Source organism: Electrona antarctica (genome assembly GCF_951216825.1).
Source record: "Electrona antarctica genome assembly, chromosome: 10".
Taxonomy (NCBI): domain Eukaryota; kingdom Metazoa; phylum Chordata; class Actinopteri; order Myctophiformes; family Myctophidae; genus Electrona; species Electrona antarctica.
In genome coordinates, this window is record NC_136791.1 from 10052797 (window position 1) to 10080769 (window position 27973).

At 41.8% G+C, this 27973-nt stretch overlaps 2 protein-coding genes across 2 annotated transcripts; both read left to right on the top strand.

The window, feature by feature from the left end:
* Positions 1-1687: 1687 nt before the first annotated feature.
* Positions 1688-17711, top strand: LOC306931536 (uncharacterized protein; the record flags this gene model as incomplete). The annotated part of the gene is made up of 11 exons (XM_079512941.1): positions 1688-1711; positions 2201-2359; positions 5222-5302; positions 5970-6108; positions 6590-6677; positions 11621-11732; positions 15311-15382; positions 15483-15589; positions 17066-17126; positions 17416-17570; positions 17675-17711. 11 exons carry the CDS (start codon positions 1688-1690, stop codon positions 17709-17711), a joined length of 1035 nt encoding a protein of 344 aa, XP_079369067.1.
* A 1867-nt stretch (positions 17712-19578) lies between these two features.
* On the top strand, positions 19579-24918 carry tbxtb (T-box transcription factor Tb; the record flags this gene model as incomplete). Its single annotated transcript, XM_079512561.1, has 8 exons — positions 19579-19790; positions 20065-20329; positions 20567-20701; positions 20873-20934; positions 21059-21117; positions 21722-21901; positions 23815-23947; positions 24636-24918. Exons 1-8 carry the CDS (start codon positions 19585-19587, stop codon positions 24916-24918), a joined length of 1323 nt encoding a protein of 440 aa, XP_079368687.1. The 5' UTR covers positions 19579-19584.
* Between the last annotated feature and the right edge of the window lie 3055 nt (positions 24919-27973).

Consider the following 27973-nt stretch of genomic DNA (forward strand, 5'->3'; position numbering starts at 1 on the left):
CAGTATGACATTAAAGCTAAAAGGATAACACAAAAAAGTCCTGGGCCATTGTGGTCCTATGTATTAAATTCGTCAACATCAGCATACAAAATTAACACAATAATACATATATCAGACATCAACGAATACAAACACTATTATGTAGAAATATAATGCTATTTTAACCAATCTGTAATGACTATGCTAATACAATATGTGTGTTTGGTGATGGTCTCCCTACTCTTCCATTGTATATATTGAGACATTTAGACGCTGGGGTCAGGTTGGACATAGAGGTATTTTAAGATAGTGAGACCCAGGGTTCAAATCCTGGGGTCAGGTTGGACATAGAGGTATTTTAAGATAGTGAGACCCAGGGTTCAGATCCTGGGCTGGACATGAAAACGACACATTGCAGCTTTAAACCCGACTTGTTTAGCTGGTGTTCTAACTTCTGACACATAGCAGAAAAGCTGACTAAAGGTTGTAGATGTGTAGAGGGAAGAATGTTTGGATGGTTGCTTTCAGTTTTTGCAATATATCTGCATTAACCTAGCGTACCCATATAAGGAGTTAAGTCTGGTCTATTTGTCCCAAGCGCATTTGCATCTCATATCTACTCTAGAGTTTCTACTTTCTGGTCCTACATTTTCAGTTGGTCTGTGGTTAACATGGGCATAGTGGAGCTTCACATTTTTGCTATAGAAATTAAATTACAACCGTTATTGTCTCAACCATGAATTGTGGAGGAAGGTGCCACCTTCACAGTTAAAAAATCGGATAATATATTCACAATCCTTTGCTTGCTACAGACCATATTATTTTCTTGATTAATTATAGGGGTTAAAACCTACTCTGTCAACATCCTGTTTTGTATCATGTTGAGTCTCATTATAATCTGGGTCTTGTAGAAGAGACTGTGTAACCCAGGGGTGCCCAAAAGGTAGATCGTGATCTACCAGTAGATCACAAGGGCTGTGCAGGTAGATCACATGACATGCCCCTAAAAAAAAGTATAAAAAACATATTTTTGTCCTCTGCCACTTGAATGAATGTGACTTGATTCATTGATTGACAACAAAAGGGCCTGTCAGCTCAAACCCACAATGCAATATTTTGTTTTCAAGAGTGTTGCTGTGCACAAACGTCGGTAGCATTACAGATTAAATACAAAAAACGACCTACCTATTCCATTTCTCCATTCCAAGTGCATTTGTCTTATATCTAACAACAGCGCCTCTATTCCATATTTAAACTATTGTCAGCAATGGTATAATATTCTTTTTTCGGTATAGATCTTGTTGAGCTGGTCATTTTGAAAGTAGCTCTCAAGTCAAAAAAGTATGGGCACTCCTGGCTGTAACCCTACTAACCCAATGACAGGTAGATCATAATACTTGTTGGTGACATGTCAGGTATAGACGGGTTGTTCTGTCTCCATACAATACTGTAGTTGAAAATGATGAAGACAAGTGGCCAGGTTACATCTCTGCTGCATATCATTGGAATAACATTGCAAGAAAACAATGATACACTGGATTATCTTTGGATCTTGGCACACAACATTAACAACACAATGTTACTTGGTCTTTGCATTAAGGGACAGGGCCACGTAATGGCACAACAGCATCGTCATACTGACAAGTTGATGTGTTTGTACTGTTAGATAGAGGATGAGGATAAAAGGAAGAAGACACACAGCCAGGAGATGAACGCAGACCAGGAGGTTCAGGTCAGACATCAGGCGATTCATGCAAATAATGAAGTGAACAAAAATTGAAATTTAGAGTGTCAGGCTAAACTCCCATATGGCCAGGTACATTTTTATACTCATTTTACACACTTTCAGAGTGAAATTCCATAATTAAATCAACACTCAGAATTGTCCATGTACATACTACTGTACACCAGTAGTATGTACATCAGTAGTGTACTACCGTACACCTTTACAGTAGAAAAATGCAGAAAGAACAGTGAGCTGTTCCATAATCAATGCTTTGTTTGTAAGGAGGCCCTCTCTTTTTAGCCTGGTTAATAAACCAGACCGAATCAGCCGTTGGCAAAAAAAAGTTGCCTACCAGCGGATTACGGTCTGGCGAGGCTCAGTAGCACGCCTCTTTCCTACAGCAGAGAACAGGTCGGACCATATTAGTCTGGCTTATTAGCCAGGCTACTCTCTTTTGTCCCTGATGTTCTTCTGATTTCGTTTCTTGTCCTCCAGCGCCATCTAGAGGCATATAGGAACATGCATCGTCTCAGGGGTGCTCTCTGTCGCCGCTACTCAGCCTTTCTAAAGGACAAGGTTAATTCACAAAGACAACAGTTGTTACACAAACACGAGGCCGCGGCGAACACAATGAAGTCAGAGAATGATAGCAAGGTATTAACATCCATTTGCCTTTAAATGTGTAATTTTACTTTTTAAAAGCATTCTATTCTATGTCATTGTCATGATGTCATTTTGGGTTATGAAAGGCCTTAGCGCTTCTTGCCTTATTGTCTCTCTGGTCATTCACAGCTTGGTTGAAGTTACTGATGATGGCCGATGTTTAGGCTGACCTAGGTGTCGTTTTAGGTTCTAGAAAGTTCTAGAAATAATTTATACTTGTAGGGTGTGGCGCTGTAGGCTGGATCTTTGATGATTATATTATCATACTTTTTGTCTTGGTTTTCGATTCACTGTCTGGGATAATTTATCAAGGTGCTGCCTGTAACCCATCTTTGGTTGGAGACAACAGAGACGCGCGCACACAATTCAATTCAATTCAAAGGGCTTTATTGGCATTTGAACGTCAGAATCTTCAATAGATACATTTCTATATTGTACCAAGATCACTGGATGCAGGTATAGTGCAGGAATATACACAATGATTAGTCTTTAGGGTGGTTGTGTTCCGTTTGATATCCTTCTCCTATCACAGCAACTCACAAATCTTGCTGCTGTGTTTGCACATTGTTGTACTTCGCCTAGCAGATATGGGAGTTTTTTTGTCATTGGTCATGTTTTCAAAATCTCCGTGTGTGGTTGTAATCTGTGGGAAGTATGTGTCTCTGATGTCTTGGTACAATGGACAGATGGTTAGGAAGTGTAGCTCGGTTTCCACTTCATTTTGTGTGCAGTGGGTGCATAGTCTGTCTTTTCTCGGGATACAGGTCTGCCTATGACAGCCTTTCTCGATCGCAAGACTGTGCTCACTGAGTCTGTACCTAGTTAGGATTTTTCTTTGTTTTGGGTCGGTCACGGTGCTCTGGTATTCTGCCACTGCGTATTCTCTGTTTAGGGCCAGATAGCGTTCTAGTTTACTCTGCTTTTGTGTTGCTTCTTTCCAATGTGTCAGGTAGTTTTCCTTTTTCTGTTTTATAATTTGGCTTAGTCCAATGGGTTTTCTATCTCGTGGCTCTGTTTGTGTTTGTGCCCGGAGTTCCAGGGCCAGCTGGCTGAGGGGGCATCTCTCTAGAGTTTCGCTGTGTGTGAGTGCCTTGTTATGGAGTGCATCTAGGTCGCTTTCTTTTAGGTGGTTGTAGAACTTAAGTGCTCTCTTTTTTATTTTGATTATGAGTGGGTATCGTCCTAATTCTGCCCTGCATGCATTATTTGGTGTTTTTCGCTGGGTACGGAGAATGGATTTGCAGAATTCTGTGTGTAGGGTCTCGGTTTGGTGTTTATCCCATTTTTGAAGGTCATGGTTTGCTAATGGTCCCCAGATCTCACAACCATAGAGGGAAATTGGTTCTATCACAGAGTCCAGTATTTTAAGCCACACACACACACACACACACACACACACACACACACACACACACACACACACACACACACACACACACACACTTCGGCTACATCTGGGCTCAAAAACACAACCAGCAAAGTCCCACTGTTGTGACTGCCACACCTCCAAGGTGACATGCATCACATGTCATCCTGGGAGCCCACATCCTCTGAACAGTAAGGACAGTATAATGTTGTATGGGTGATTACGGCAGTGAAGTATAAGCCTTGTACTGTGGTGCATATAACTGGTCCTGCTTCACTGTGAACTTACTGCAAACAATAGTGTTGTTGTGTGTGTATGTGTGTGTGTGTGTGTGTGTGTGTGTGTGTGTGTGTGTGTGTGTGTGTGTGTGTGTGTGTGCGTGTGCGTGTGTGTATATATATAAAATATAATATTATTTATTTTTGACAATAGCCCCTGGTCACCTTTAGACAATATAACAAACTTTTATGCTGTTGCCACTTGTAACTCCCCCCCATATGTGTCCCTTACTTTTGTTGGTTTATAACTTGGGAAAAAAACAACACTATGCCATTGGAACCCGAGCGATTGTGATTGACTTTGATTTTGACTCGTCTCGTCTCTGTCCCGGCTGGGTGTGAACAGAGCAATAAGCTTCAGAGAGACATGAGAGAGATCCTGTCTTATCTTCCCCTCCTGTAAATAGTCGTGTTTCTTTTTCAGGAGGATGTAATTGTCCTCTCTAAATGACTTGCACTTGGATGGGGGGAGTTGGAGGGGGGACGGGGGGGACGGTAGACAAAAGAGGGCACCATAAAGAACTTTATGGACCTGCCAAGGAGGAATCCTTTGGTTCAAATTGCTGAGCAAATGAAACTGCCCGTTGTTTCAGGAGAGGTCCTGCCAGAGATGTTTGGGGGGGTATGGCAGGACACCTGCTGGGGCCTAATTGGTCCATGCTGCAGTTAATGGCTTCATGTGGCTGTGTGTTTACTTGTGGTCTTGTTTTGTGTATTCTGCTTCCCATCCCCTGAAACAAGAGAGCCATGCTTCTTCAACCCATCATGGACTGAGGTCGATTTAAAAAAAAGGCTTCTAAATCCTAATAGTTTTCTGAAAAACCCATGTTTCTATGTTCAGTTGTGCTCAACCTTTTTCATGTCAAGGACCCCCAGAATTATCTCTATTGGGCCACGGACCCCCATCTCGAAATATGTTGTTCCAGGGCCCCCCCAGAAGCAAAGATTTTAGTTAAAAATGTTCCCTCTGAAATATATATTCAAAGATTTGCGCCACATTTTAACGATTTTTCAAAAATAGCAGACCTCACAACGTGTTGCATTGTGATGTGATGTGAGCTTGTAGATCAACTCATTTCAGATTAAATCAGCTAAACAGATTTAAATGATTACGTTTGGGTTAGGTTGGGTTTGGGTTTTTTCAAAATGTGGTCACCCTAGTTGAAGTTGGTATTCTCACCTCTCCGTCTCTGTCTCTCCCTCCCTCAGAAACAGAGGAAGTTGGTCTATTCCCTGTTACAGCACAATGACTCCTACCTGAGGTCCCTTCCTAAAACCAGCCATTACATGGTATGTGTTCAATGTCACTTACTCCAAAACTAACTGTGACTTCAAGTGACCTCAAGACGGACTGAAACCGTGCCTATCTCCATATTTTAACTTTTTGTGTTTTAACTTTTGTCTTTTTGTGCGTAAATTAACCCCCTACTTCATCATTATACTACAGCGTCACACAAACGTAACAGATCCAACAAGCTTGAAACTTTTGAGCTTGTCGATCTACTTTTGCTGTTGTTGCATTTGAATCCTGAAAAGTAACAGTTTTGGACATATGAGTTATCCACCCGACAGATACGATATATATATATATATATATATATATATATATATATATATATATATATATACATTCCCACCAAATTAGCCATTGGGCCAGTGGGGCCGTGGCCCAGGGGCCCTTGGCTTTCAGGGGCCCTTGGCTCTCAGGGGTCCTTCTGGGAAATTGGACCGTGCTGTACTGGGTTTGAGGCCCTTCATTGGCCATTGATTTTGTTAAATTTAGGTCAAAAATATGATAAAAACACGGGAAAAAAACGCATAAATGTCGCGTGCATGCGCACTGTGGGCCCCCCAAAAAATGACCGGCCCAGGGGCCCTCATGTGGGCTAATCGGTCCCTGCCTGTTATTATACTAACCTTCCACTGTAAATGTCCACTCCTTTGTGTCTTCTTTGAGATCTTAGACCTTCAAAACAAGTTAATTCAGCATGGACATCTAAAGTCCCAGCAGGATTTAGAGGACTTCTACATGTGCATCGACTATACCTGTGGTCCAACACAACTACAGAAAAGTCTTCAAGAGATCAAGAAGAATGGTTGTGTGATATTTTCAAATGAATTCTCATTATAAGTCAGTTTATGTCATTCATTACTGCAGAGGGTCTATTGACGCAGTGGTTCTCAAACCTTTTTCATGTCAAGGATCCCCAAATTTGGCCATGGACTAGAAAGACCCTCATCTGAAAATATTTTGTGCCAGGGACCCTCATGCAAGATTTGTGTTGTTAGATAGTTTCAGAAATATAAATATAATTACCCACATTTTTTCAAGATGTTTTGAAAGTACATAGCAGATCTGTAGATAGGCTATTTTTCAATAGCCAATGTACAGTATAGGGTTAAAGTGGTTAAACTGATTTTGATGATATATTAACTCATTTTTCCTGTGACCCCCCCTGCTACACCCCTCAAGGGCCCTTGGGGGTCCTCAGACCCCACCTTGACAACCACTGTGTTGAAGAAAAAGAGAAAAGTAGCTGTAATGTTACTGTGCTGTGACTCCTGTGATGTTCACAGTGGTTTGTGGCAGATCTACAACTCATCTGATGACTCGACAGAAGACGCGTATATTACCCAGAAGTTCCATCCTTCATGAAGACGGAGGGTACGATTCCCTGCTTCAGGTTAACACTACAAAGTAATAATTCTACCAACTACTGCCCTACAAAGTAATAATTCTACCAACTACTGCCCTACAAAGTAATAATTCTACCAACTACTGCCCTACAAAGCCAAAGTGCGGAGGATCAAATTGATTAAAAAAAGGCTTTAAAGTGTTTCACCGTGCCTGGCTGGCCAGCCAAACAGGCTACCGGTACATAAGCGATATTACACTAATTGTTTATCTGTTGATGAGGTCATTGTTTATCCCCCCCACATCATGAAGGATGATTTGACCTTCGAGACAAACATACATTAAAAAACGATCAAAACATTTAGTTACTGCACTTTGCCTTTCATTATAGTTTCATGACAAATCTACATTGCATACTCTCTCATTTTCTTGCACGTGTGTGTGCATGTGCTGGAGATACAGAGTACAGCTTGAGTTCGTATAGCTGTCGGAGATAGCCTTTTTTGTTTTTTGAACGAAATGGACCCTTTGTACACTACAGACTACTGGGAGGTCGGACCAGCGACATTTTGCCCTCATTTGTAAACTCAACTTAAATTAACACTGAGGAATGTATAGTGTAGATTGGGGTCTCATCGATAACAATCATATCACACTGGGAAATGAAAAAGGTTGAGAAGCATTGATGTAGAATAGTGTGCTGGTCAAACCCATTGGTGGAAAGTACATTTACTGAACTACTTTCTGCTCTTGTATATTTTCAAAAGATTTACATACATCTTGAAACTTTATGGGATGATAATAATAATAATAATAATAATGAGTACTTTCACTTTTGGTACTTTAAGTACAATTAGTGCCAAATATGTTTGTAATTTTACTCGATTCAAATGTGAATACAGAACTTTTCCTTATATTTATAATATATATTTCTATATTGTGGTATTAGTACTTTTAGTTAAGTAAACGATGTGAGTTCTTCTTCCTACCACTGGTCAAACTCCTGGCCTGTAGAGAGAGACCCCATACGGTCTGTGTTTGTGCTTCCCTTCCAGAACAAACACAGATCGCTCCACTACAGCTTGTCTATATAGCATGGAGCCTCGTTCTGGGAGAGAGGCCTTTGCTCACGTAGAAGTGAGTTGACCAAACACCATCTGACCCCTCTGTTGTGGAGGCTCACCTCCTCTAACTGCTCCCCCGGCTTCCGCAAACATCACCCAGGGGGAAAATGCCTTAATTATGTTTTCTACAAAAGCGGCGCAGCAATTGGGCAAGTGGTGTCACGTCACGCCGGGTTGGTGTTTGGAGAGTTTACTAAATTTTAAAGCTTTACAGGCCATTCCAGACAAACAGGGCTGCTCTGTTTGCCAACAAAAAAAAGAGAAATCTGGCTGGGCTGTTTGGTATACAGTACATTAATGCCCTACTTCATTCATACTACAGTGTCACACAAAAGCATCAAAAGTAGCAGATCCACAAGCTCTTTCGGGCCACGTCTCGAGCTTGTAGATCTGCTACTTTTGAATTTGAATCCTGAAAAGTATGTTTTAGACATTCAACCCGAAAGTGACGATGTATTATTATTTGATACACATGCTTGAGATACATTAATGAAGAGCAATTATGAGGACAGGAGAGGAACAAACCATTGTGAAACCTTTGCATTGGCGCTTATGGATCAAAATGCATCGATAGCACAAGAAACATCCTTCTGTGTGTTGTTTTTTTGCTTGGGCAATAATTCGTGCAGCATAAAGTACCTTTTGGTTATTGAGATATATCAGACGGACCTCTTTCAGGTCTCCCTCAAACAGTCTCCTGTCATTGTCACTCCCATCAACCATGCAGGACCTTTGACTTTTACATGTCGTGGGTGTATGATAGAACAGTGTCGGCTACTGTCACCCCTGTTGTCAATTAGGGCTGAAGCCTGTTTATAGTCTAGTAGCCAGCCCATAGAGCCCCATTGTGAACCCGGACATGTTGAGTACACCAAGGTTTTATTTTAGAAATGTTTAGTATGGGTCCCCAGCATGTAGAAACTGCCGGATGCTAACTTGCATATGTTGAGCAATTTTCATAATTGGCATAATATGTGACCATACCATTAACAACCTATAGAAGGCAAAATATTCAAAATGTCATCATGCTTTATGTAGCATGTGACATGTCAAACTAGGGGGTTTTCATGATGCTGAATCCATTCCAAGCATTAGTTTGGGTGGGCATGGCCATTTTAAGCCCAATTAGTGTTTTTTTGCAAAACTAATGCTTGGAATGGATTCAGCATCATGAAAACCCCTAGTTTTACATGTCACATGCTACATAAAGCATGATGACATTTTTAATATTTTGCCTTCTATAGGTTGTTAATGGTATGGTCACATATTATACCAATTATGAAAATTGCTCAACATATGCAACTTAGCATCCGGCAGTTTCTACATGCTGGGGACTCATACTAAACATTTCTAACATAAAACCTTGGTGTACTCAACATGTCCGGGTTCACTTTTTGGCTACTAGACTATTAGTAGGACATGCATGTTTAGTAAGGGCCTGCCACCATGCTCTGTACATTGGCCTAAGGACATTAGGAGCCCAGTAAGAAGGCTAGTTGAAGGCTTTCCGCTGACAAGTCTTCTGTTAGTGTGAAATCTCACCGTGCCACAGGCAAACATGGTAGACCGACAGTCCCCCTTGCCCCCGGCTCAGCTGTGTCAGAGTGCATTCCCCACGTCCACGGCAAATACCCCAAATAAAAGTCATGAGAGCGCAAACCTAAACATGGAGACGGCATGAGACCTTGCTTATCGTCTATGTCGGGCAGAAACTAGTTTTTCTTTTTCTCTTTTTATATAAATCAGTGCTATTGAACACCCTATACGTCTGTGTGTGGGTTTTACAGACGAGAAACAGTCTAAGTCCAAATTTCACTCTGACCCCTCCACAAAAAGGCCTCGTTGTCCTGAACCCTTATCTATCATTTATACATTATGGATCAATAGTGTGGACTTAGACTGTTTTTCGTCTGTGGCATTCAAATATTGAACCAATGGGAAGTATTAAAAAAGAGCTTCTGACTAAACCTCCTATAACTCCATTGGTTCCTCAAACTGTCAGACAAACCACTTATCGCCAACTTTGGAGATATTCTTTGTTTTGGTTTTTTTCATCATTGATTACAATGCTATGCTAAAGTGATGATAATATAAGGTCACGTTCAAGACAATGTGACAATGTATTTAGTCGCCATACCAACTTTAATGATGTAGTATTGTGTTGTTTACAAAGTTACTATTTCAGACATGGCTGATTTCTGCCCTACAGCAGAGATATGTACATTTAGTATATGGACCAATCCATCTATCCCATCTGTCTGTTTTGATGCCAATCCAAATAACAGTTGTGATTTACTGGTCAGTCCAAGCTGTAATTTAATATATTTATGGCCACATAGTAATGGTGTCTTCACCATGTTGAATTTCACAAGTGTGCAATATTCATCTGCAAAATTAGATTGGTCATATAACATACCGTGTCTATTACTACAGTACGTCCTAACTTTGACTGGCATTTTTTGCTATTGTCAAAATTGAAAATGTGAAAGAGTTTAAGAAATGTTGAGGGTTAAAGTGCTTACGGATCCAGTATTCTCACGAATGCAAACAGTCAAAGATAATTTGCATATCATTAAATGTAATCCTATCTTAACTGATACAAATTACAATATGCCTCAATCATCTTGATTGATTGATTGAAAATTGTATTAACAGTTTGCAGAATTACAGTACATTTCAAGCACAAACTCAATATAAAGGCTGTTAACTGTGAGTGGACGACCCAATTAAGCATTACACTTGTTTACAACAGGGTCCACCATGTTCAATTCATCAAAACATTTAGAGACGTACAAATATACACTTCTATATAGACAAAGAACAGAACAGGAATTCATCATAATGGAGGTAAAAAGGGAAAAGAAACATATACAGTGAGGGGAAAAGGGGGGGGGGGTGGTGGTGGAAGGGGGGGTTCAGATTTTACGGGGGCCAGTTTCGAATTGCAGCCATCCGTAGGTGCCCTTTGAGAGCGGTTTTGAAGGAGTCAAGGGATTCGCATGTCTTAATGACTGTTGGTAGGGCGTTCCACATTTTGGTGGCATAGGAGCGAAAAGAATTTAGTCATGATCAGACCAATACCATCTCATATACTAACTGTTTTAGGCCTACACACGCACGCACGCACGCACACACGCAATTATTCGCCGGCGAAGATCATAGGAGGGAGTATAGTGTTTGACGTCCTTTTGCTTTGCTTTGATGCAGACACGTTATGTCCATATGATAATGAGCCAATGAATCATTGACTGACTTTCTGGCAACTGGTGCACTTGAACCCCCATGGCCTGATGGCGCTGAAGTAGAAGTCTGGGTGGATGTATCACTCACACACACACACACACACACACACACACACACACACACACACACACACACACACACCCTCCTTCCGCCACCTGCATGCTCTCTGCACCTCGTGGGGGTTTGTATAGATCTGTTAGCTGCTACACTGTGCTGTGAGTTACTCTGGAGTCCTGTCCGGGGCCAGTTTGCACCCAGCAGACAAAGTGTGCCGTCACCAGGGTGTGTGCTTTGCTGTTATCGGATGCGAGCCGCACCACACTATGGCTATACCTACCTATACTATACCTCTGAGGAATAGCAATAAGAACATTAGGAAAATATGAACAACCTGAAATGCGACGCGTGTGTCAAGAGGTGAACAAGAGGGTGCTAAAACTTTATTTGAAAGTGCAGCAGAAGGATAGTATGTTCATAAGTACTTTTTTTTAATATATTGGGCCCCCTTCTGATAATGACTGTTTGATATTTTCCATTTAACTTGAGGTGCACACATCTTATAATGGCTTGTGTGTGCGTGCGTGCGACGTGCGTGTGTTTTCTCAGGCCTCCTTTACAGAGCGCCATTTTAGAAGGAGGATCTGGGACAGGGGAGGACATCATGGCAGACCTCCAGGAGGAGGAGGAGCATGAGGAGACTGAGCGGATGTTTCCTAAGGTGTGTGTCAAACCACAGCGCCCTCACCTCACACCATACACAAACACACCTGTGGGAGTTATCACTGTCTGCCACACCAGACACTCTCCCCAAATCAACGCACGTTAACCACTTAAGGCCTTTTCATAGTCTGGATTTTCGGTGGTGAGGTGACCACCGTTCCGGTGGTGAGCTGACCACCGGAGCTGAAATAACGTTGAGCGGTGGTGAGTAAAAACAGAGAGAAGGGCTGGAGCGGTGGCGGTGGTTTGCTCTTCACCGCGGCTCGTGACGTCATGTTGTAGTTCGGTGGTCACCTAACCACCGAAAATGTATGAGCCTTTAAACCCTAGATCAGTGGTTCTCAAACTTCTTCATGTCAAGGACCTCCAAATTAATATGTATTTGGCCACGTCGGACCACCATCTGAAAATGTATTACGCCAGAAGACCTGCCAGAAGAAAAGATTTGTTTCCAAACTTTTTCTAGTAAACTTTGAAAGTAGCAGATACGAGCTCACAACTGCAAGCTTATATAACTGCTATTGTCAAATAGCCAACATTTAAATGGATAAAGTGTTTAAAATGATTGTGATGCTGTATTAACACATTTTGCTGGGGGACCCCTTGAAACCTTTCCATGGATCCCTGGGGCTCCATGAACCAGTTTGAGGACCCGTTCTGTAGACCTGAGTTGCAACTGTACTTGTTACGCTCTTTTTTTCAGCCAGATAACATTTAACCCATTTTGACCTGAGATCAGATTCTAAAAATGTCTTCTACATCCTGACAGTTTTCTGAAAAAGCTATGTTTCTATGTCAGTCGTTCTTCGATTTTTCAAAAATAGCAGACCTACAAGCTCATAGCGTGCCACTCGGTGGCGCGCTATGAGCTTGTAGATCTGCTAACATAATGCTAACACCAAAGGGGGTTCCCGCCTAAAATGGGTTTTAATGGACTCAAAAATCATCTTTTCCTTGTTGTCTCCCTCATACACTTTCATTCACACATTCTAATCTAGAGTATATCAATGAAGTATCTTTCCCCCAAACTATTTTAAACAAATAGCAAAGGTGCATGCAGCTGCGCAGCATAGTCCAGGCCGTCTTATTAGTTAGAAATGTAGTCAATACATTTCTAACTAATTTGTTGATCAGCAGACTTTTTTGTGTGTTTTTTAAATTATAAAATTGTAAAGTGTTGGAATCCAATTACAGTGAGATCTGTGTTTAGTTATTGTATATTTAGTTAGGTGATTTTGCCGCTCAATGTTGGCTAAAACGAACGGTGGCCTTAAGGGCCCGGGGGGGCCTCAAGGATTACTCTAGGCCAGGGGCCTCAACTCCTATAAATCCGGCACAGCTCTCTGTCTCTCCTTCATTCAACGTGGGCTATTGATGGATTGGGTTCGGGTCTCCCTGTTCCGTCCATTAGTCTTGGACAATACGTCATGTCTCCCCATGTGTCCATCTGCTCTCTCTCAGGACTGGCGGTATCACACACTCTGAGGGACGTGTCAGATGTGGAACTCTTGTGCAAAAAGACCATGATGGAAATGTGATTTTCAGGAGACTGACATTTCAAATGTGTTGAAATTAGGACTGTGTGTAGTATCATATGGATAAGAAAAATAGTATAGAGATGGAAGGACGAAGGACACCTGAACTGGGTGCCATTGTGGCAGAATTATAAAATAACATGTCGCTTTCCAGAAACAGTCAATCTACATAGCTCACAATTTTCAACACCAGTGGTGGAATTGATTATTTTTTACTTAAGTGCAAGTATTCAATACTATTACAAGTAAAGGCATTTTTGAAAATAGCATATCTACAAGCTCTGATGCATTTTCAAATGGCCAAAATGTTTAAGGCTGAAATTGTATAATCAAAATAATTATAGTTTTCAAATCATTATAGTGGAGTAAATGTACAATATTTGCCTCTGAGATGTAGTGGAGTAGAAGTAAAAGTGCTGAAAACTGGAAATACCCTGATAAAGTAAACATAAATAACAAATAATGTAGATTACTTGAGTAAATGTACTTAGTTACTTTACACCACTCCAGGACAGAGACACACTGTTGTTCGACGAAATATACACCAGGATTTAGCTCGAGAAAGACGTGGTTTCTGCTGGAATAATACTGAAGATGCTGAGATGGGACAAGCATGCAGGAGCTTCTTTCCCACACCTCTGTGTTGAAATGAGCCTGCCCGCCCTGGGCAAACAGAAGCTGAGGCTAGCTGGAGGGAGAGCAGAGGAAGGCAAACAGTAGGCAGACCAGACTGTCCAGAGCCCGCTGGAGGCCGGAGGGGGCATCGTTAGTCACCAAGAACTTAAGCCCCCATGCTGACAAGGACTCCCAGGATAGGGAGTTGGGGAGAAGAACATTGTCAGATGCACCGCTACTAGTGCTACTATGATTATATGCCATGTGCTCTCTCCATCTGCACAGAATCATATGCGCGTGCGTTTGCAGGGGTGTGTGTGTGTGTGTGTGTGTGTGTGTGTGTGTGTGTGCGTGCGCGTGTGCGCATGTATGTGGGGGGGAACTTCGGTTGTTTGATTAAACTTATTGGAGGTCGTAACAGAGACCCAAAAGATACATTTGGGTGTCTCCCGAGACCCAAACTACCCAAAATACAATATGAATGAATCACTTAAGAATACAAAATAGCTGATCTACAAGCTCACAACTAAACGTGTCACATCTCATATGATCTCTATTTTCACTCTCTCTTAAAAGTTTCTACAGGATTTTTTTTTTTGTAGAAAATGCAAAAAGAATATATACATATTTACTCACGACCAATAAAAATGGATTGGATGTTTGTCAGCCACTGACATACAGTTAGATCAATGATCATGGCATTGCAGGCACAGGATGCATTGCACCAGTCCCATGGCAGGGTGACAGGTCTCGCAGAGCGGGGTGTTAGAGGAGGAGACACAGGCGCCAACTGAGACACCGGGGGCTGCTAGCTGTGGGAAACCACAATCACCTTAACACCTCTCACTCTGTCACCATGGTTACTGTACATTGTACACCGTCGCTGTCGGGGAGAGAAAACTATTATCTTCATATTCTAACTTTTTATGTGTGTGTGTGTTTTCTTTCCCGTAAATGAACGCCTTACTTGATTATACTACAGCGTCTCACAGAAGTAGCAGATCTGCACGTTTTGAGCTTGTAGATGTGCTACTTTTGATACTTTTGAATTTGAATCCCGAAAAGTTTTGGACATGTGAGGTTAATTCCACCCGACAGACGATGTCGTCGCTGTCAGGCGAGAACCTTGTATGTCCAATAAAGGCTACTTTTCAGGAAATGGACAAAATAAGTTAACCTGTGTAAGTATTTCCAATTGATCCAATGTAGTTATATTTGGTCACAATCTCCTGTTAATACTTTTCATTGTTTAAATATATCAATGCCACAGATTTAAATTGAAAAGAAGCAGCAAAAACAGTAGCAAAAACACTTTTGCAAGACGAAGTAGGGCATTAATTTATGAAAAACTAAAAAAGATTCTTCTGCTTTTTCCATTATAAACCACTTATGAGTGTAAGTACAAAGTGTTATGTGTCACCCACAGATGAAGGTCCCTACGTTTGTGACCCTGCAACCCAGATTTCTGAGGAACTTACAGAGGAAAATGCCACATGTGGTAGGTATGCAAAAATGACTTATCTCTGTCTGTCAGACAGTGTGTGTAGCAGCACAACAACAGAGGGAAAAGCTTTTTCCCCTTCTTATGTCAAACCTAGGTTATTCCTGCTGAGATTCCAGAGAAGAACGCCAAAGCAGAAATCAACCTGAGACGTCTGAGGCAAATGCGTGATAGATCCTTTGCCAATATGGCTTCTTCCAGAAGGTTTGTAATTCAGCTAACCGGTGTGGGCAATATTATGCCACAGGCAACATGCAATAAAGTGACACGCTGCATCAACAATACATTCAGACATTTCCAGACAACAAGAGGTTCTTGTTTGTGATTAAAGGTGAATTATATAAAGTGCATATTTTATTTTAAATGAGTGTTACACAGAGTATAAATAGCTCTATGTTCAGATAATAATTGTTGCTAGGGTGTAGCTCCCTGTTTCTCCAGCTGTTTAGTAAACAGAAAATACAGTTCAGGATACCAATTTTATCCAATCAGGACAGGAGAGGGAACTGAAGAAAGATACAGGATAAACAGGTGAAATTGGAAGTGATTACACAAATAAGATTGAAACACTATAAAACTGAAGCTGATTCCTGATTGGATGAAATTGGCAACCCACCTGAAAATGTATTTTCTCTTTATTAAAGGACCACTTCACCACTTTTCAACCTGCCTTCATATAATTGGTCCTCACTAATGTTCATGAGAAAATGCCACAATTTCTTTTCTACTCAGTCTGTGTCTCATGGGAGGGCTGTGGGCAGTTCAGACACCCGTTCACCAGTGACATCATCCATGGGGAATTGAAGCTAATAGAAACTGCAGGCTTTCTATTCCTGAAAAGTTGCAATACGATAATAAAAATCTAAATATATATATATTTTTGAGTGGTGCAACCACTCCAAGGAACAGCAATGTCCGTCCTCACCTGTGTGACTATGAGTACCAGTAGGGGCAAAAGTGGCGCTGCAGATAGTGTTGCACTGTTGCCTGCTAATTACAGAGAGAGGGAGAGAGAGAGGCATGGGGAGATGGGAGTTGCACCACTCAGTTCACACGGGTTTGATTTTTATCTTTTTAGGCAAAAAAATCTGCCTAATGATGTCACTGGTGGACATGTTTCTGAACTGCCCACAGCCCTCCTATGAGACACAGACTGATGAGTAGGGGGGGAAATGGTGGTATTTTATCATGAACATTAGTGAGGACCAATTATATGAAGATAAGTTGAAAAGTGGTGAAGTGGTCCTTTAACACATTCAGGACGGGAACCCCTTTTTCTAACTATACCCTTCAAGACGGGAACCCCTTTTGGGGTTCTTGTTGCTATACAGTATATAAGCAACATAACATTATTGAATATTTTGAATAAATATTTGAAGTTTTTCAGAAAACTTAGGTCAGTATTTGGAAGGTGTTTTTATAATCGGCCTCAGTCCTAAATGGGTCATTGACTGCATGGGGGGGTCTACTTCATTCCCTCTGCAACAAAGCTCTTCACCCAAAATAATAAATCTACAAGCTCACAATGTGCCGCTTTGTCAGCTATTTCCACCGAATAATGATGTTAAAAAAGATGATCTCTTAAGGATGAAAAAGACAGGACAGAATCAGAAGCATGCAGCTCCTCAAACTGACCGGAGATTGTTTTTCTCTGCTTGCTGTGAACCATACGTGGTCCAGACTTCTGGACAGAGAGAGGCACTCACTGTACTGGCAGGAGGAGCCAAGCATCCAAGATTTGGTTAGTAACGAAAACCAACCACAACACAACACCAGAGTCCTCTATGGAAGCTCACACATAGCTGTCATACAAGTCACTGTCTTCCACATTTTGTTTTTCAGAAGACACCATGGCAACATGGCATTTGCGCTGAACATAAAATCCCCAGTATATATATCCATAGTACCAAAGTATTATATGTCATTATGACATTAATTTACAATATTATGCATTAAAGTGCTGCATATGTTTAAGAAACGTAATTATCTGTGATTTATCATTAACCAGAAAATGTCCTGTTCCCCCATAGATGTCACTTGTGTTTCTAAGCATTGACTCCAAACGAGATGACCTGAGTCAAGCTGCTGGGCCTCTTCTGCCTTCTCTGATGCAGTCCAGGAGTACCACCACCAACAATGACTCATCTCACTCACCCCAAGACCTGAACAAAATGACCTGTCCAAGGTACTGTACACCACAACCACCATTCCAAATGCTCATTTAATCCAATGGTTCTCAAATGTTTACATTTCAAAGACCCCCATAACTCTCGTGCACTCTTGAGACAGATTCACAGCATCTCACAATTCTCACAATGTGTTGTGAGCACACGTTGTGAGCTTGTAGATCAAATACTGGTGTGGAGGGAAGAAATGAGGGAGACAAGGATAGACCTGTGGGACCCTGGTCAATAGCCTAAAGCAGTAGTCTTGCATAGCCAGACAACTATTCTCAACTCCATTGGACCCTCAAAATGTCTGCTAAAGCAACTGCCTCCACCACCTCTCCCTCTCTCATGGAAGTAATTGACAATATATAAAGTTACAACACCAACTTTGATGAGGCTGTATTGCTTTATTTTAAAAATATAAGGTTTTCTTAATTTCCTGAAAAATGTATATTTTTCATTTCCTGAAAAATGAACATTTTGGAGTTATGAGGTTTCCTCCCGACAGCAGAGATATGCTTAGATGATTTATATTTATATTAGGATAAATCTTTGCGACTGTAAAGACGAAACGGAAGTGGGGAGAAGGCCCCCATTCCGCTTTATTTTTTACTCATGATAGCTCTACCGTTGTTCCAGACTGTATGATGGAAGCATTTGGAAATTGCGAGAGGCAACAGTCTGGTAACGCCTAAAACATCTATTTAAACCCTTAGGCCTTAAAGGGTTTAAATAGACGTTTTTACACATTCAACACAGAGGATTTTGATGTAAATGCGCCTTTATTTGTAAAATTGTGTGTGTGTGTGTGTGTGTGTGTGTGTGTGTGTGTGTGTGTGTGTGTGTGTGTGTGTGTGTGTGTGTGTGTGTGTGTGTGTGTGTGTGTGTGTGTGCGTGTGCGTGTGCGTATGTGTGTGCACAGCCACCAGACTCAGACTGCCTTTCGGCATAATATCGTACATGCCGGCAAAGCTGAGCCCTTGTCCATGGAGGATGTATGTCAACAAAAGCCTGTGCAGGTATAAGACATAAATATGTCAGACTGCATCATCACAGCTTGTCAGAGAATGATATCAAGGTCATCTTTTGTTTTCATTCAGATAATTGACCATGGAGTCAAGATGTGGAGCAACTATATGATACAGACACCTGAGGATAATGCCACCTGAACTTTGAAATTATGTGTTGTGTGCAACAGGCTCCTACAAGAAGTGAAACAGCAACTTGATTGTTATGATATTATCATTATAACTACAGAAGTGTGATTTTTGTAACTATTATAACACTATATAACACTATAACTATTATAACACAGTTAACATGATCTGGATTTCTTGAGTGGGAAACATTTTTAACATTTCATTGATTGATTATAAAGTCATTCATGATAACTGAAACCATAGTGTTTACCTGACAGGCAAAGTGCGCTGGGTTTATGTTCATTTGCACTTTTCATGAGAGTTCTAACTTGGTCAAATTGAAACATTAAACTGAACAACATCAACCACAACTTGATTATAGCCTTAATCTTCTCCTGCATGCTGTCAAAGTGTAGCTACAGTATATAGGCTATAAATTAAGCTAAAAGGCCTTTATGCGATTGATATTGATTGACATTTTTTATTCACAGTTTGTCAAATACAGTTCAAACGAAAGAGTACAGGTCGTCAATAAGGCCTTTAAAAACCAGAAAAAGCACTAAGACGTGTTTAGATCAGGGTCCCCCATTTTCAATTCATCAATGGCCCCACATAACAGTGGGGCGTCTTTAACCAATGGATGACAAGTTCGCAAACATCAAAGCGGAGAGATCAGCCAACCAATCTCTGTTCATGTCCTGTGGTGGTCCTCCTGTGTCGGAGCTTAACTGCTGTATATCTCTGGAGACCAATCCCAGCCTGTGCCATTGTTCTGTCAGAGCAACGCTACATTTGGACATTAGAGCCATTCGGAGGCAAATTGACTTTTCTGACAAAGCCTGTGTGATTACTAGCCTACTAAAGTCCAGGCCTGGAGTTGTTGTTGGGCAGGATGGCCACAGGTGCCAACGAGTGTCCTGGGAAGAGCTCCCAACACCGAGTGGACCACCTCCTCAGCGCCGTGCAGAGCGAGCTGCAGGCGGGCAGCGAGAAGGGAGATCCCACGGAGAGAGAACTCAAAGTGTCACTGGACGAAAACGAACTTTGGCAACAATTCAAGGAACTCACTAATGAAATGATAGTTACAAAGAACGGCAGGTAATTATTTATAACCCTTTCTGTATTGATTTCAATTTAATACTATGTGTCACTCACTGTTATTATAGGCCTAGAAGTCAAGAAAAACCCAATCGTTTGTCACCAACATTAGGCCTAATTATTGTTAGCTATGGGTCTATATTTTAAGTCACCTCACTGGGCCCTATAGACACTATGCAGTAGGCTATAGCCTACAGGCCATCATCAAACCACATTTTAAAAAATATATATATTTAATTTAAAATATATATTTACTCACATTCTTTCTATTAAGGCGCATGTTTCCCGTGCTGAAAGTGAACGTATCTGGACTGGACCCGAACGCAATGTACTCGATTCTGATGGACTTCGTGTCTGCGGACAACCACAGGTGGAAATATGTGAACGGTGAATGGGTTCCCGGCGGAAAACCAGAGCCTCAGACCCCGAGCTGTGTGTACATCCACCCCGACTCTCCCAACTTCGGAGCGCACTGGATGAAATCCCCCGTGTCATTCAGTAAAGTCAAACTCACCAATAAACTTAACGGAGGAGGTCAGGTAAAGAAGATATATATTTTTTTTTTAAACATCAGTGTCTTTGGAACCAATTATAGTTCCGCAATTTTTCAATCACCAAATGGATACCGTATATCTACATGACATCTGCATGCAGGCTATATAGCCTGACCCCGAAACATGACTGTTATCGAGCGTCTTGTGAACCATTGCTTGCATTGCATGCTATTAGAGAACTGATCTTTTTCTAACTGACAGTCTATTTGGTTTTCATTTCAGATCATGTTAAACTCTTTGCACAAGTATGAGCCTCGTATCCATATTGTGCGCGTCGGGGGCCCGCGGAGAATGATAACCAGCCACGCTTTCCCAGAGACGCAGTTTATCGCTGTAACAGCGTACCAGAACGAGGAGGTATAAGCACTTCATTTCTCGATCCAACATTAATTATCATCAGCCACTGGGTGTAACATGGACGTGCATTTGAGCGTGCGTAAAACTACAGTGCGCATTTTACGCATAGCATTTGGCATTAGGCGATGGATAAACCATTGTATAATTATTTTGCTTTTTCTTTGATCTTAGGTAACTGCTCTTAAAATCAAATATAACCCATTTGCAAAGGCCTTCCTTGATGCTAAAGAGAGGTAAGGCTGTTCGATTTGTGATATTTCACCACTTTGTTTCATAACTCATAAGGATATTTGTATTTGCTCTGAGGTGTTTCTGAATCTGCCAAAGCTTATATTGCACATTCATTTCTTCATCCAGCCGAGGTGATCACATGACAGATGATCCCAATGAAAGTCAACAGTCTTCATATTCACAATGTGAGTGAATTGATGATCATAAGCCATGTTTTCAATGACTGCATTTTATTTTTCAAACTAAAATTAATAGATGTCATCTTCTATTAATTACCTGCATTGTATTGACTTTCAATCAACATTTCAAAGACAAATATTGTACTTTTGACTCCACTACATTTCTAGGAAGGGAAAAAGTGTATCAATGTATGAATTGTTCTCCCAAGTATAAGCATGTACTTTTGAATACTTACGTATTTTTTAAGCACATCCTCCAGGCCTATATACTTTAACTCGCAACTTTCACTTGAGTAATATCTGACCAGAAGTATCTCTATTTTCTACAAAAAAAATCTACAAGCTCACAATGTGTCACATTATGTTTTGTAATAATAATCAAAATCTACAAAGTAACTAGTAGGCCTAACTAAAGTTTTCAAATAATTGTAGTGGAGTACAAAGTACAATATTTGCCTCTGAGATGTAGTGGATTGGAATTGGAAATACTCACGTATAAAGTACAAATACCTCAAAATTGTACTTAAGTACAGTACTTAAGTAAATGTACTTAGTTACTTTCCACCACTGTCAATGACCATGTGTCCTCTCATCTATATGGTGGAGCCAGTAAGTGGCTGGTTTCTCCCTGCAGGCACAGGCCCCATCTGCCCTCCCGCAAGCCCTCACAGCCAGTTTGGTGGCCCGCTGTCCGTCTCCTCGGCCCATGGCTGTGAACGTTACTCCACCTTGAGGAACCATCGCCCTGCTCCATACGCCAGCCCGTACCCCCACCGGACCAGCTCTCCCAGTGAGTACTGTCCTCTTCCCGCAGTGCAGGTTCTCTATCTGAGGGTCCTCAGACGGCTGTGAAGTGACCATTTAAGGCCTTAGGATTAGGTTAAAAAAGAGGAAAACACTGAAAAGTGCGCAAACACTCCATTATAAGTGTCCATTTGATTCCTAATTGACTGATCCCCCCCCCCCCCCCATTTATATCTGACAACAGCTGAGACCCCCACTCGTGTAGATAGGCTATTTTCCTATTACTTTCTGAAAAACTAGTTGGACTGACAAATTGTAAAAAATAATAATAATAATAATAATAAATAAAACATTCTGGACGGGAACCCCTTTTGGTGTTTTAACTAAGCATTATTATTATAGTTATACTTTAGCTATTGAAATATAGCAGATCAGGTCTGCTATTTTAGAAAAATCGTAAAAATGCGGCACAAACCTTTGAATATATATTCTTTCAGAGCGAACGTTTTTTTTATTTCGACGCCAGGCCTAAATGGGTTAAGACTTTGTGCAACATATTTCACACAGACAAGGCATCACGCCTACTATTAACCCCCCGCCCCACCCCCCCGAAACACTGCTCTAACGTAACCTTTATGCACCGAGGAATTACACCTCTTCCTCCTTGGCCATTAACTAGAAACTCAAACAAATGTGGCTGACTGGGAAATGTCTTGCATTCCTCCGGCCTTTGTGTGTGAGTAGGCTCTCACAGCTGTAAACAGCATGGGCTTCTTAGCAGAGAATGTGGGCCAGCACTTTTCCCTCAACACCTTCACTTCTCACTGTGTGAGACGGTTCATGTCTGAGAAATATACAGTACAGTACAGTACCTGCGACGTGCAGTGAAAAGAGCATGCAGGCTTCACTAAGCGAAGCACATGCCATGTCATCATATCACATATATTTCCCAGTAGCTGGTGGGTAGCTTCAATACTTTCAGAAGTGATGTAGCTTTTAAAGATATTTTTTCAGCATGCTGTGGCTGGGTAGCTTGATAAAAGCTACATCACTACATTTTCAGTGGCTTATCATAGCAAACAGATGAGTTTTGAGTGAAGTTTGTCCGTCATCAAAGAGAGGAGTCTCTATCCATTCGTAGCGTTTACACATTTTGACACTCAATATCATAACATATGCCACAGTGCCACACCCACACCATCAGCTCCAGTACTTATCGCAAGTCTCCAAACCATGCTACTCATATATGCCGTGTCTGTGATAAAGAAAGTTGTAATCCAATGGCGAGAGCTCTACCGATAGCTTGTCCAACACTGGAAATTCCTGTTTCCCAGTAAAATCCAAAGTGTAAAGACTTTCAGTGTTAAATGAACACTCTGTCACTGAATGCAATGGTTCTGCTATAGTTTTTATTTTGTATCTAATCTGAGACTAATTAGACCTATGACACCACCAGAAAGCTACAAACTCCCTGGTAAAAAATAAATAAGGCAGCAGTACATTTGGGTTATATTTTTGATTTATTGATTACTTTATTAGTCAGAAATCACATGGTACAGTAAGACATTAAGGCTAAAAGGATAACACAATTATTCCAATTCCATTGTGGTCCCTGTGTATTCAATTCATCAACATAGCATAACAAATTAACACAATAATACATGGCATCAACAAATATAAACACTGTGTACAAGGGAGAAAAATGAAAAATGCCGGCAGTGAATGCCTTTCTATGAGAATTTGCATTTACCATCCATCTTTTATTTAATGGGTAGTGTCCGGGCATTCCACATTAGCTAAGCCATGGCGTTTCTTTTTTTGAGGGGAGCTAGCCCATCCTATGTCCAGCTTTTGGTGTGTGTCCACAAACTTTGTCCTACACAAATTGACAATGAATGGAGTCTGGAGAATGATACGATGATAAGAGCGCCCCTGACTTCACACGTTGTTTTTTTACAGCTGGTTATTCGGAAAACTCCTCAGCATGTCTCTCCATGTTCTCAAGCCATGATAACTGGTCCAGCCTGCAGATGTCATCTCATTCTAACATGATGCCTATGGCCCACACCACCACCGCTACTTCCAACTCCAGGTTTGTGGAACATCCCTAAACACCCATCCTGTAGTCCAGTGTTTCCCCAAACAATGGGTCGGAACAATTTTTGGGGGGCTGCAGAACTAGCCTGGCTAATAAGCCAGACCGAATCAGCCGTTGGCAAAAATAAAATTGCCTGCCGGGGGATTACGGTCTGGAGAGGCTCAATTGTACGCCCATTTCCTACACCAGAGAACTGGTGTGGCCAATCGGGACACGGTATGCAATATGGGCGGGCTTTGGTACAGTGACGTTCAATGCTTGAGACCTTTGACTGACAGTAGCTCTGACCAATTGCGTCAAAGAGAAAATGTTTGAACCCGCCCCCCAGGAAACAAGATCCATACACAGCATCTCCAGACTCAAATACCACACGACAGTGTGATTTGAGTCTGGCTTATTAGCCAGGCTACTGCAGAACCACTTTAACGGGTCGCAACTCACAACTCCTGAGAAAATATCCAGTTTTTTGTTTTGTTTGTTTTTTACTTTCCATTGCTTGCTATGCCTAGAGATTGTAAACACAGATAAGCGGAAGTGCTTAACAGTTTACTCCACTAGAGGGGGGGAGTGGCCTCTACCCAGTAATCGGCAAAAATAGTTCCAACTTTGGGAACCCCTGTGGTATTCTCAGCTCGAGTCACTCTGTTGCATTCTGAAAGTCTGTCTGTCCATGTGTTTACAGTCAGTATTCCGGCCTCTGGTCTGTGAGTAGTAACCCGTCTCTGAGCCCTGTGTCTCAGGCTGGGGGGATGAGCGGCAGCCTGAGCTCCCAGTTCCTGCGAGGGTCGAGCGGCCACTATTCCAGTCTCTCTCACCCAGTAGCAGCCTCCCCCATCTCCTCCGGGTCCCCGCTGTATGACGGCAGTGCAGCCACAGAGGTGCATGACACGGCACAGTATGACACATCTCCCCACCACGGACGCCTAGCATCGGCCTGGACGCCAGTGACCCCTCCCTCTCTTTGATGGAAACGTCTCTCTGCTCATGTCAGAGACCTGTGACATTGTTGCATTTTGGTTTGCAGAAACTATATGCTATCACTGGATGATTTGCTTAATAATGTGCAACATTGTTTTCTCACTGAACAGTAAACAAACCAACATAAATTGTGAAAATAGCAGATCTTGAAGCTCACAAGGCCTTGCAATGTGAGGCGCTGTGAGCTTGTAGCTCGGCTATTTTCACAATATCTATCTGTGGAACAAACAAAATGTAATGCCCCAACTCCAACAATTCAAAGTGCTTGTCAGAGTGGGGGCTCCCCAGTTCACATTATTTTGGGGGCTCACGGCCTGAAAAACTTGGGAACCACGAACGATGAATGAATGATGAATTTAGCGTTGCAAAATATCTAAAGAAGTTCAATTGACTTTGTTTCCCATACCTCTTATTTGACAAGTCTTGACGTCTGATAACCTTTGTCTACGTCTCGAATTGTCACATTTCACTTTGAGATTCTCTAGACACGGTCACCACTGTTAATGTTGCACCGAATGAGTACTGAAGGTTACAACATCAAACTATTATATACCTTTATTGAAAGGATAATCCCCTTGAGATGCCTCATCTCATTTTAGAGGGGGTCCTCAACACAAATGAACAGTACATACAAATAGTACACAAACAATACAACAGTACATGCATATATACACTCAGAGAACAAAACAGTACATCCAAACTGCAAACATTATACAACATGACAGTAGAGGGTTTTTACTTCACTGAATCCATTTAGGCCTGACCTCAAAATTTAAAAACAATCTTCTAAATCCTCCATTTTTCTGAAATAAATATTTTCACGAAAAATAGCAGACCTACAAGCTCATAGCGCGCCACTCGGTGGCACGCTATGAGCTTGTAGATCTGCTATTTTTCAATAGCTAAAGCACAACATAATGCTAACACCAAAAGAGGTTCCCGCCCAAAATGGGTTAAAGCTATGACCCATGTGCTATTTAGGTTAAGGTTTCAACATACTATACCTTTTGATTTTTGAAAACCAAAGTCAAGTTTCTGAATCTGCTTATATTAAGCATAACTGTAGGACATAGCAGTGTGCAAAAAGGTGTACTGTACATACATACAGACAGTATGTTCTTAGAATGTAAGTTCTGTATAGTGTAAATATGAATGAAATTCCAATGACACATCATTATGAAGTTTACAGTGTAAATAGATAAGTAATGTTTTTTTTTATACCACAATGAGACTGAGAAAGAAAAAGCGCACAAATGATTAAAAACGTAAACAGAGTCAATATTCTTCTTTGCAATGCAGAAAGATGATACACAACTCCATACAATCTGATGTGGTGCAATAAGTAATATCAAGATCCATCTGAACTGAGCTGTACTGTACTGTACAAGCCCTCCTCCCTGGCCTCTGTGTTGTGTGTGTGTGTGTGTGTGTGTGTGTGTGTGTGTGTGTGTGTGTGTGTGTGTGTGTGTGTGTGTGTGTGTGTGTGTGTGTGTGTGTGTGTGTGTGTGTGTGTGTGGCTGCGCAACGGTGCCACTTGGTGGTCAATTTCGGACAGACGGACAGACCCAGCCAGCCAGGGACACACACTGCTGTCTATAGGAGTGTCTACCACCACTCATTAAGGAAACATGATGTAACAATTAAAATGTTGGTCTGCACCTGCAATAAAAATGCTTTGACTGCCGATGTGCTCCAGTACCTTTGAGTTTTCTGCTTGGTATATAGCAGCTGAGGACGTGTGAACTGCTTAAAACCACTCCAATTCAATCTTACAATTATGTCCTTGAAACTAGAATGTAGATAGAATGTATAGGCTAATCCTATTGCAGAAAATGTCTCTGAATGATATTTGAGTCAGTCGTTCTCACTTCTCTCATTGGACACAGATTAAAAGTGCATGACCGATTCTGTCTGGGTTTCCGAGGCTAGCCATAGATGGCGCAGAGTAATCTATTTACTACATTGTGTGTAGTAAATAGAGACCTTGTTGAAGGCCATCCAATCTCTGTACACCCAAAGCGAGAGCTGTGTCCGTGTGCTCGGGAGTAAGTCTGATTCGTTTCCGGTGGGAGTTGGCCTCCCTCCGCCAGGGCTGCGCATTGTCACCTATCCTGTTTGTGATTTTCATGGACAGGATCTCAAGGTCGAAGTCGTGGCAGAGAGGGTATACGGCTCGGTGAGCTATACATTGATGTGGTCCTGATGGCACCATCGGTCCAAGACCTTCAGCTTTAACTGGACTGGTTTGCAGTCGAGTGCTAGATCGTCATATGATGATCTAGCATCTTCAAATTTGAGGCCATGGTTCTCAGCAGTAAACCGATGGATTGTGCAGTCCAAGTAGGTAATGAGACATTACCCCAGGTGAAGGAGTTAGTGTATCTCGGGGTCTTGTTCACCAGTGAGGGGAGGACGGAGAAGGAGATCAGCCGGATAATCAGAGTAGCAGGGGCGGTATATTGTAGTTGCTGTACCGCACTGCTGTGACGAAAAGAGAGCTGAGCCAGGAGGCAAAGCTCTCTGTCTACCGAGCAATCTCCTACTCTCACCTATGGTCAATTGGTCATGAAATGTGGGTCATGACCGAAAGAATAAGGTCGCGAATACAAGCGGCCAAAATTAGTTTTCTTCGATGGGTGGCTGGCATCTCCCTTAGAGATAGGGTGAGAAGTTCAGTCACACAAGAGAGACTTAGTTGAGTCACTGCTTCTTCGCCTGGAAAGGAGCCAGCTCAGGTGGTTCGGGCATCTGGTTAGGATGCCTCTCGGGCGTCTCCCTAGGGATGTCCTCGAGGCACGTCCCATTGGGTGGAGACCCCGGGGAAGACCAAGGCGCAGATGGAGGAAACACATCGACTCACTGGCCTTGGAACGTCTCCAGGTTACTTAACTGACTGAAACTCTCGTCACAATGTTTACAGTGGTAGGGTTTCTCTCCCGTGTGGATACGCTGGTGTCTATTCAAGGCACCTAACTGACTGAAACTCTTGTTACACTGTTTACAGTGGTAAGGTCTTCCTCCCATGTGGACACGCTGGTGTGA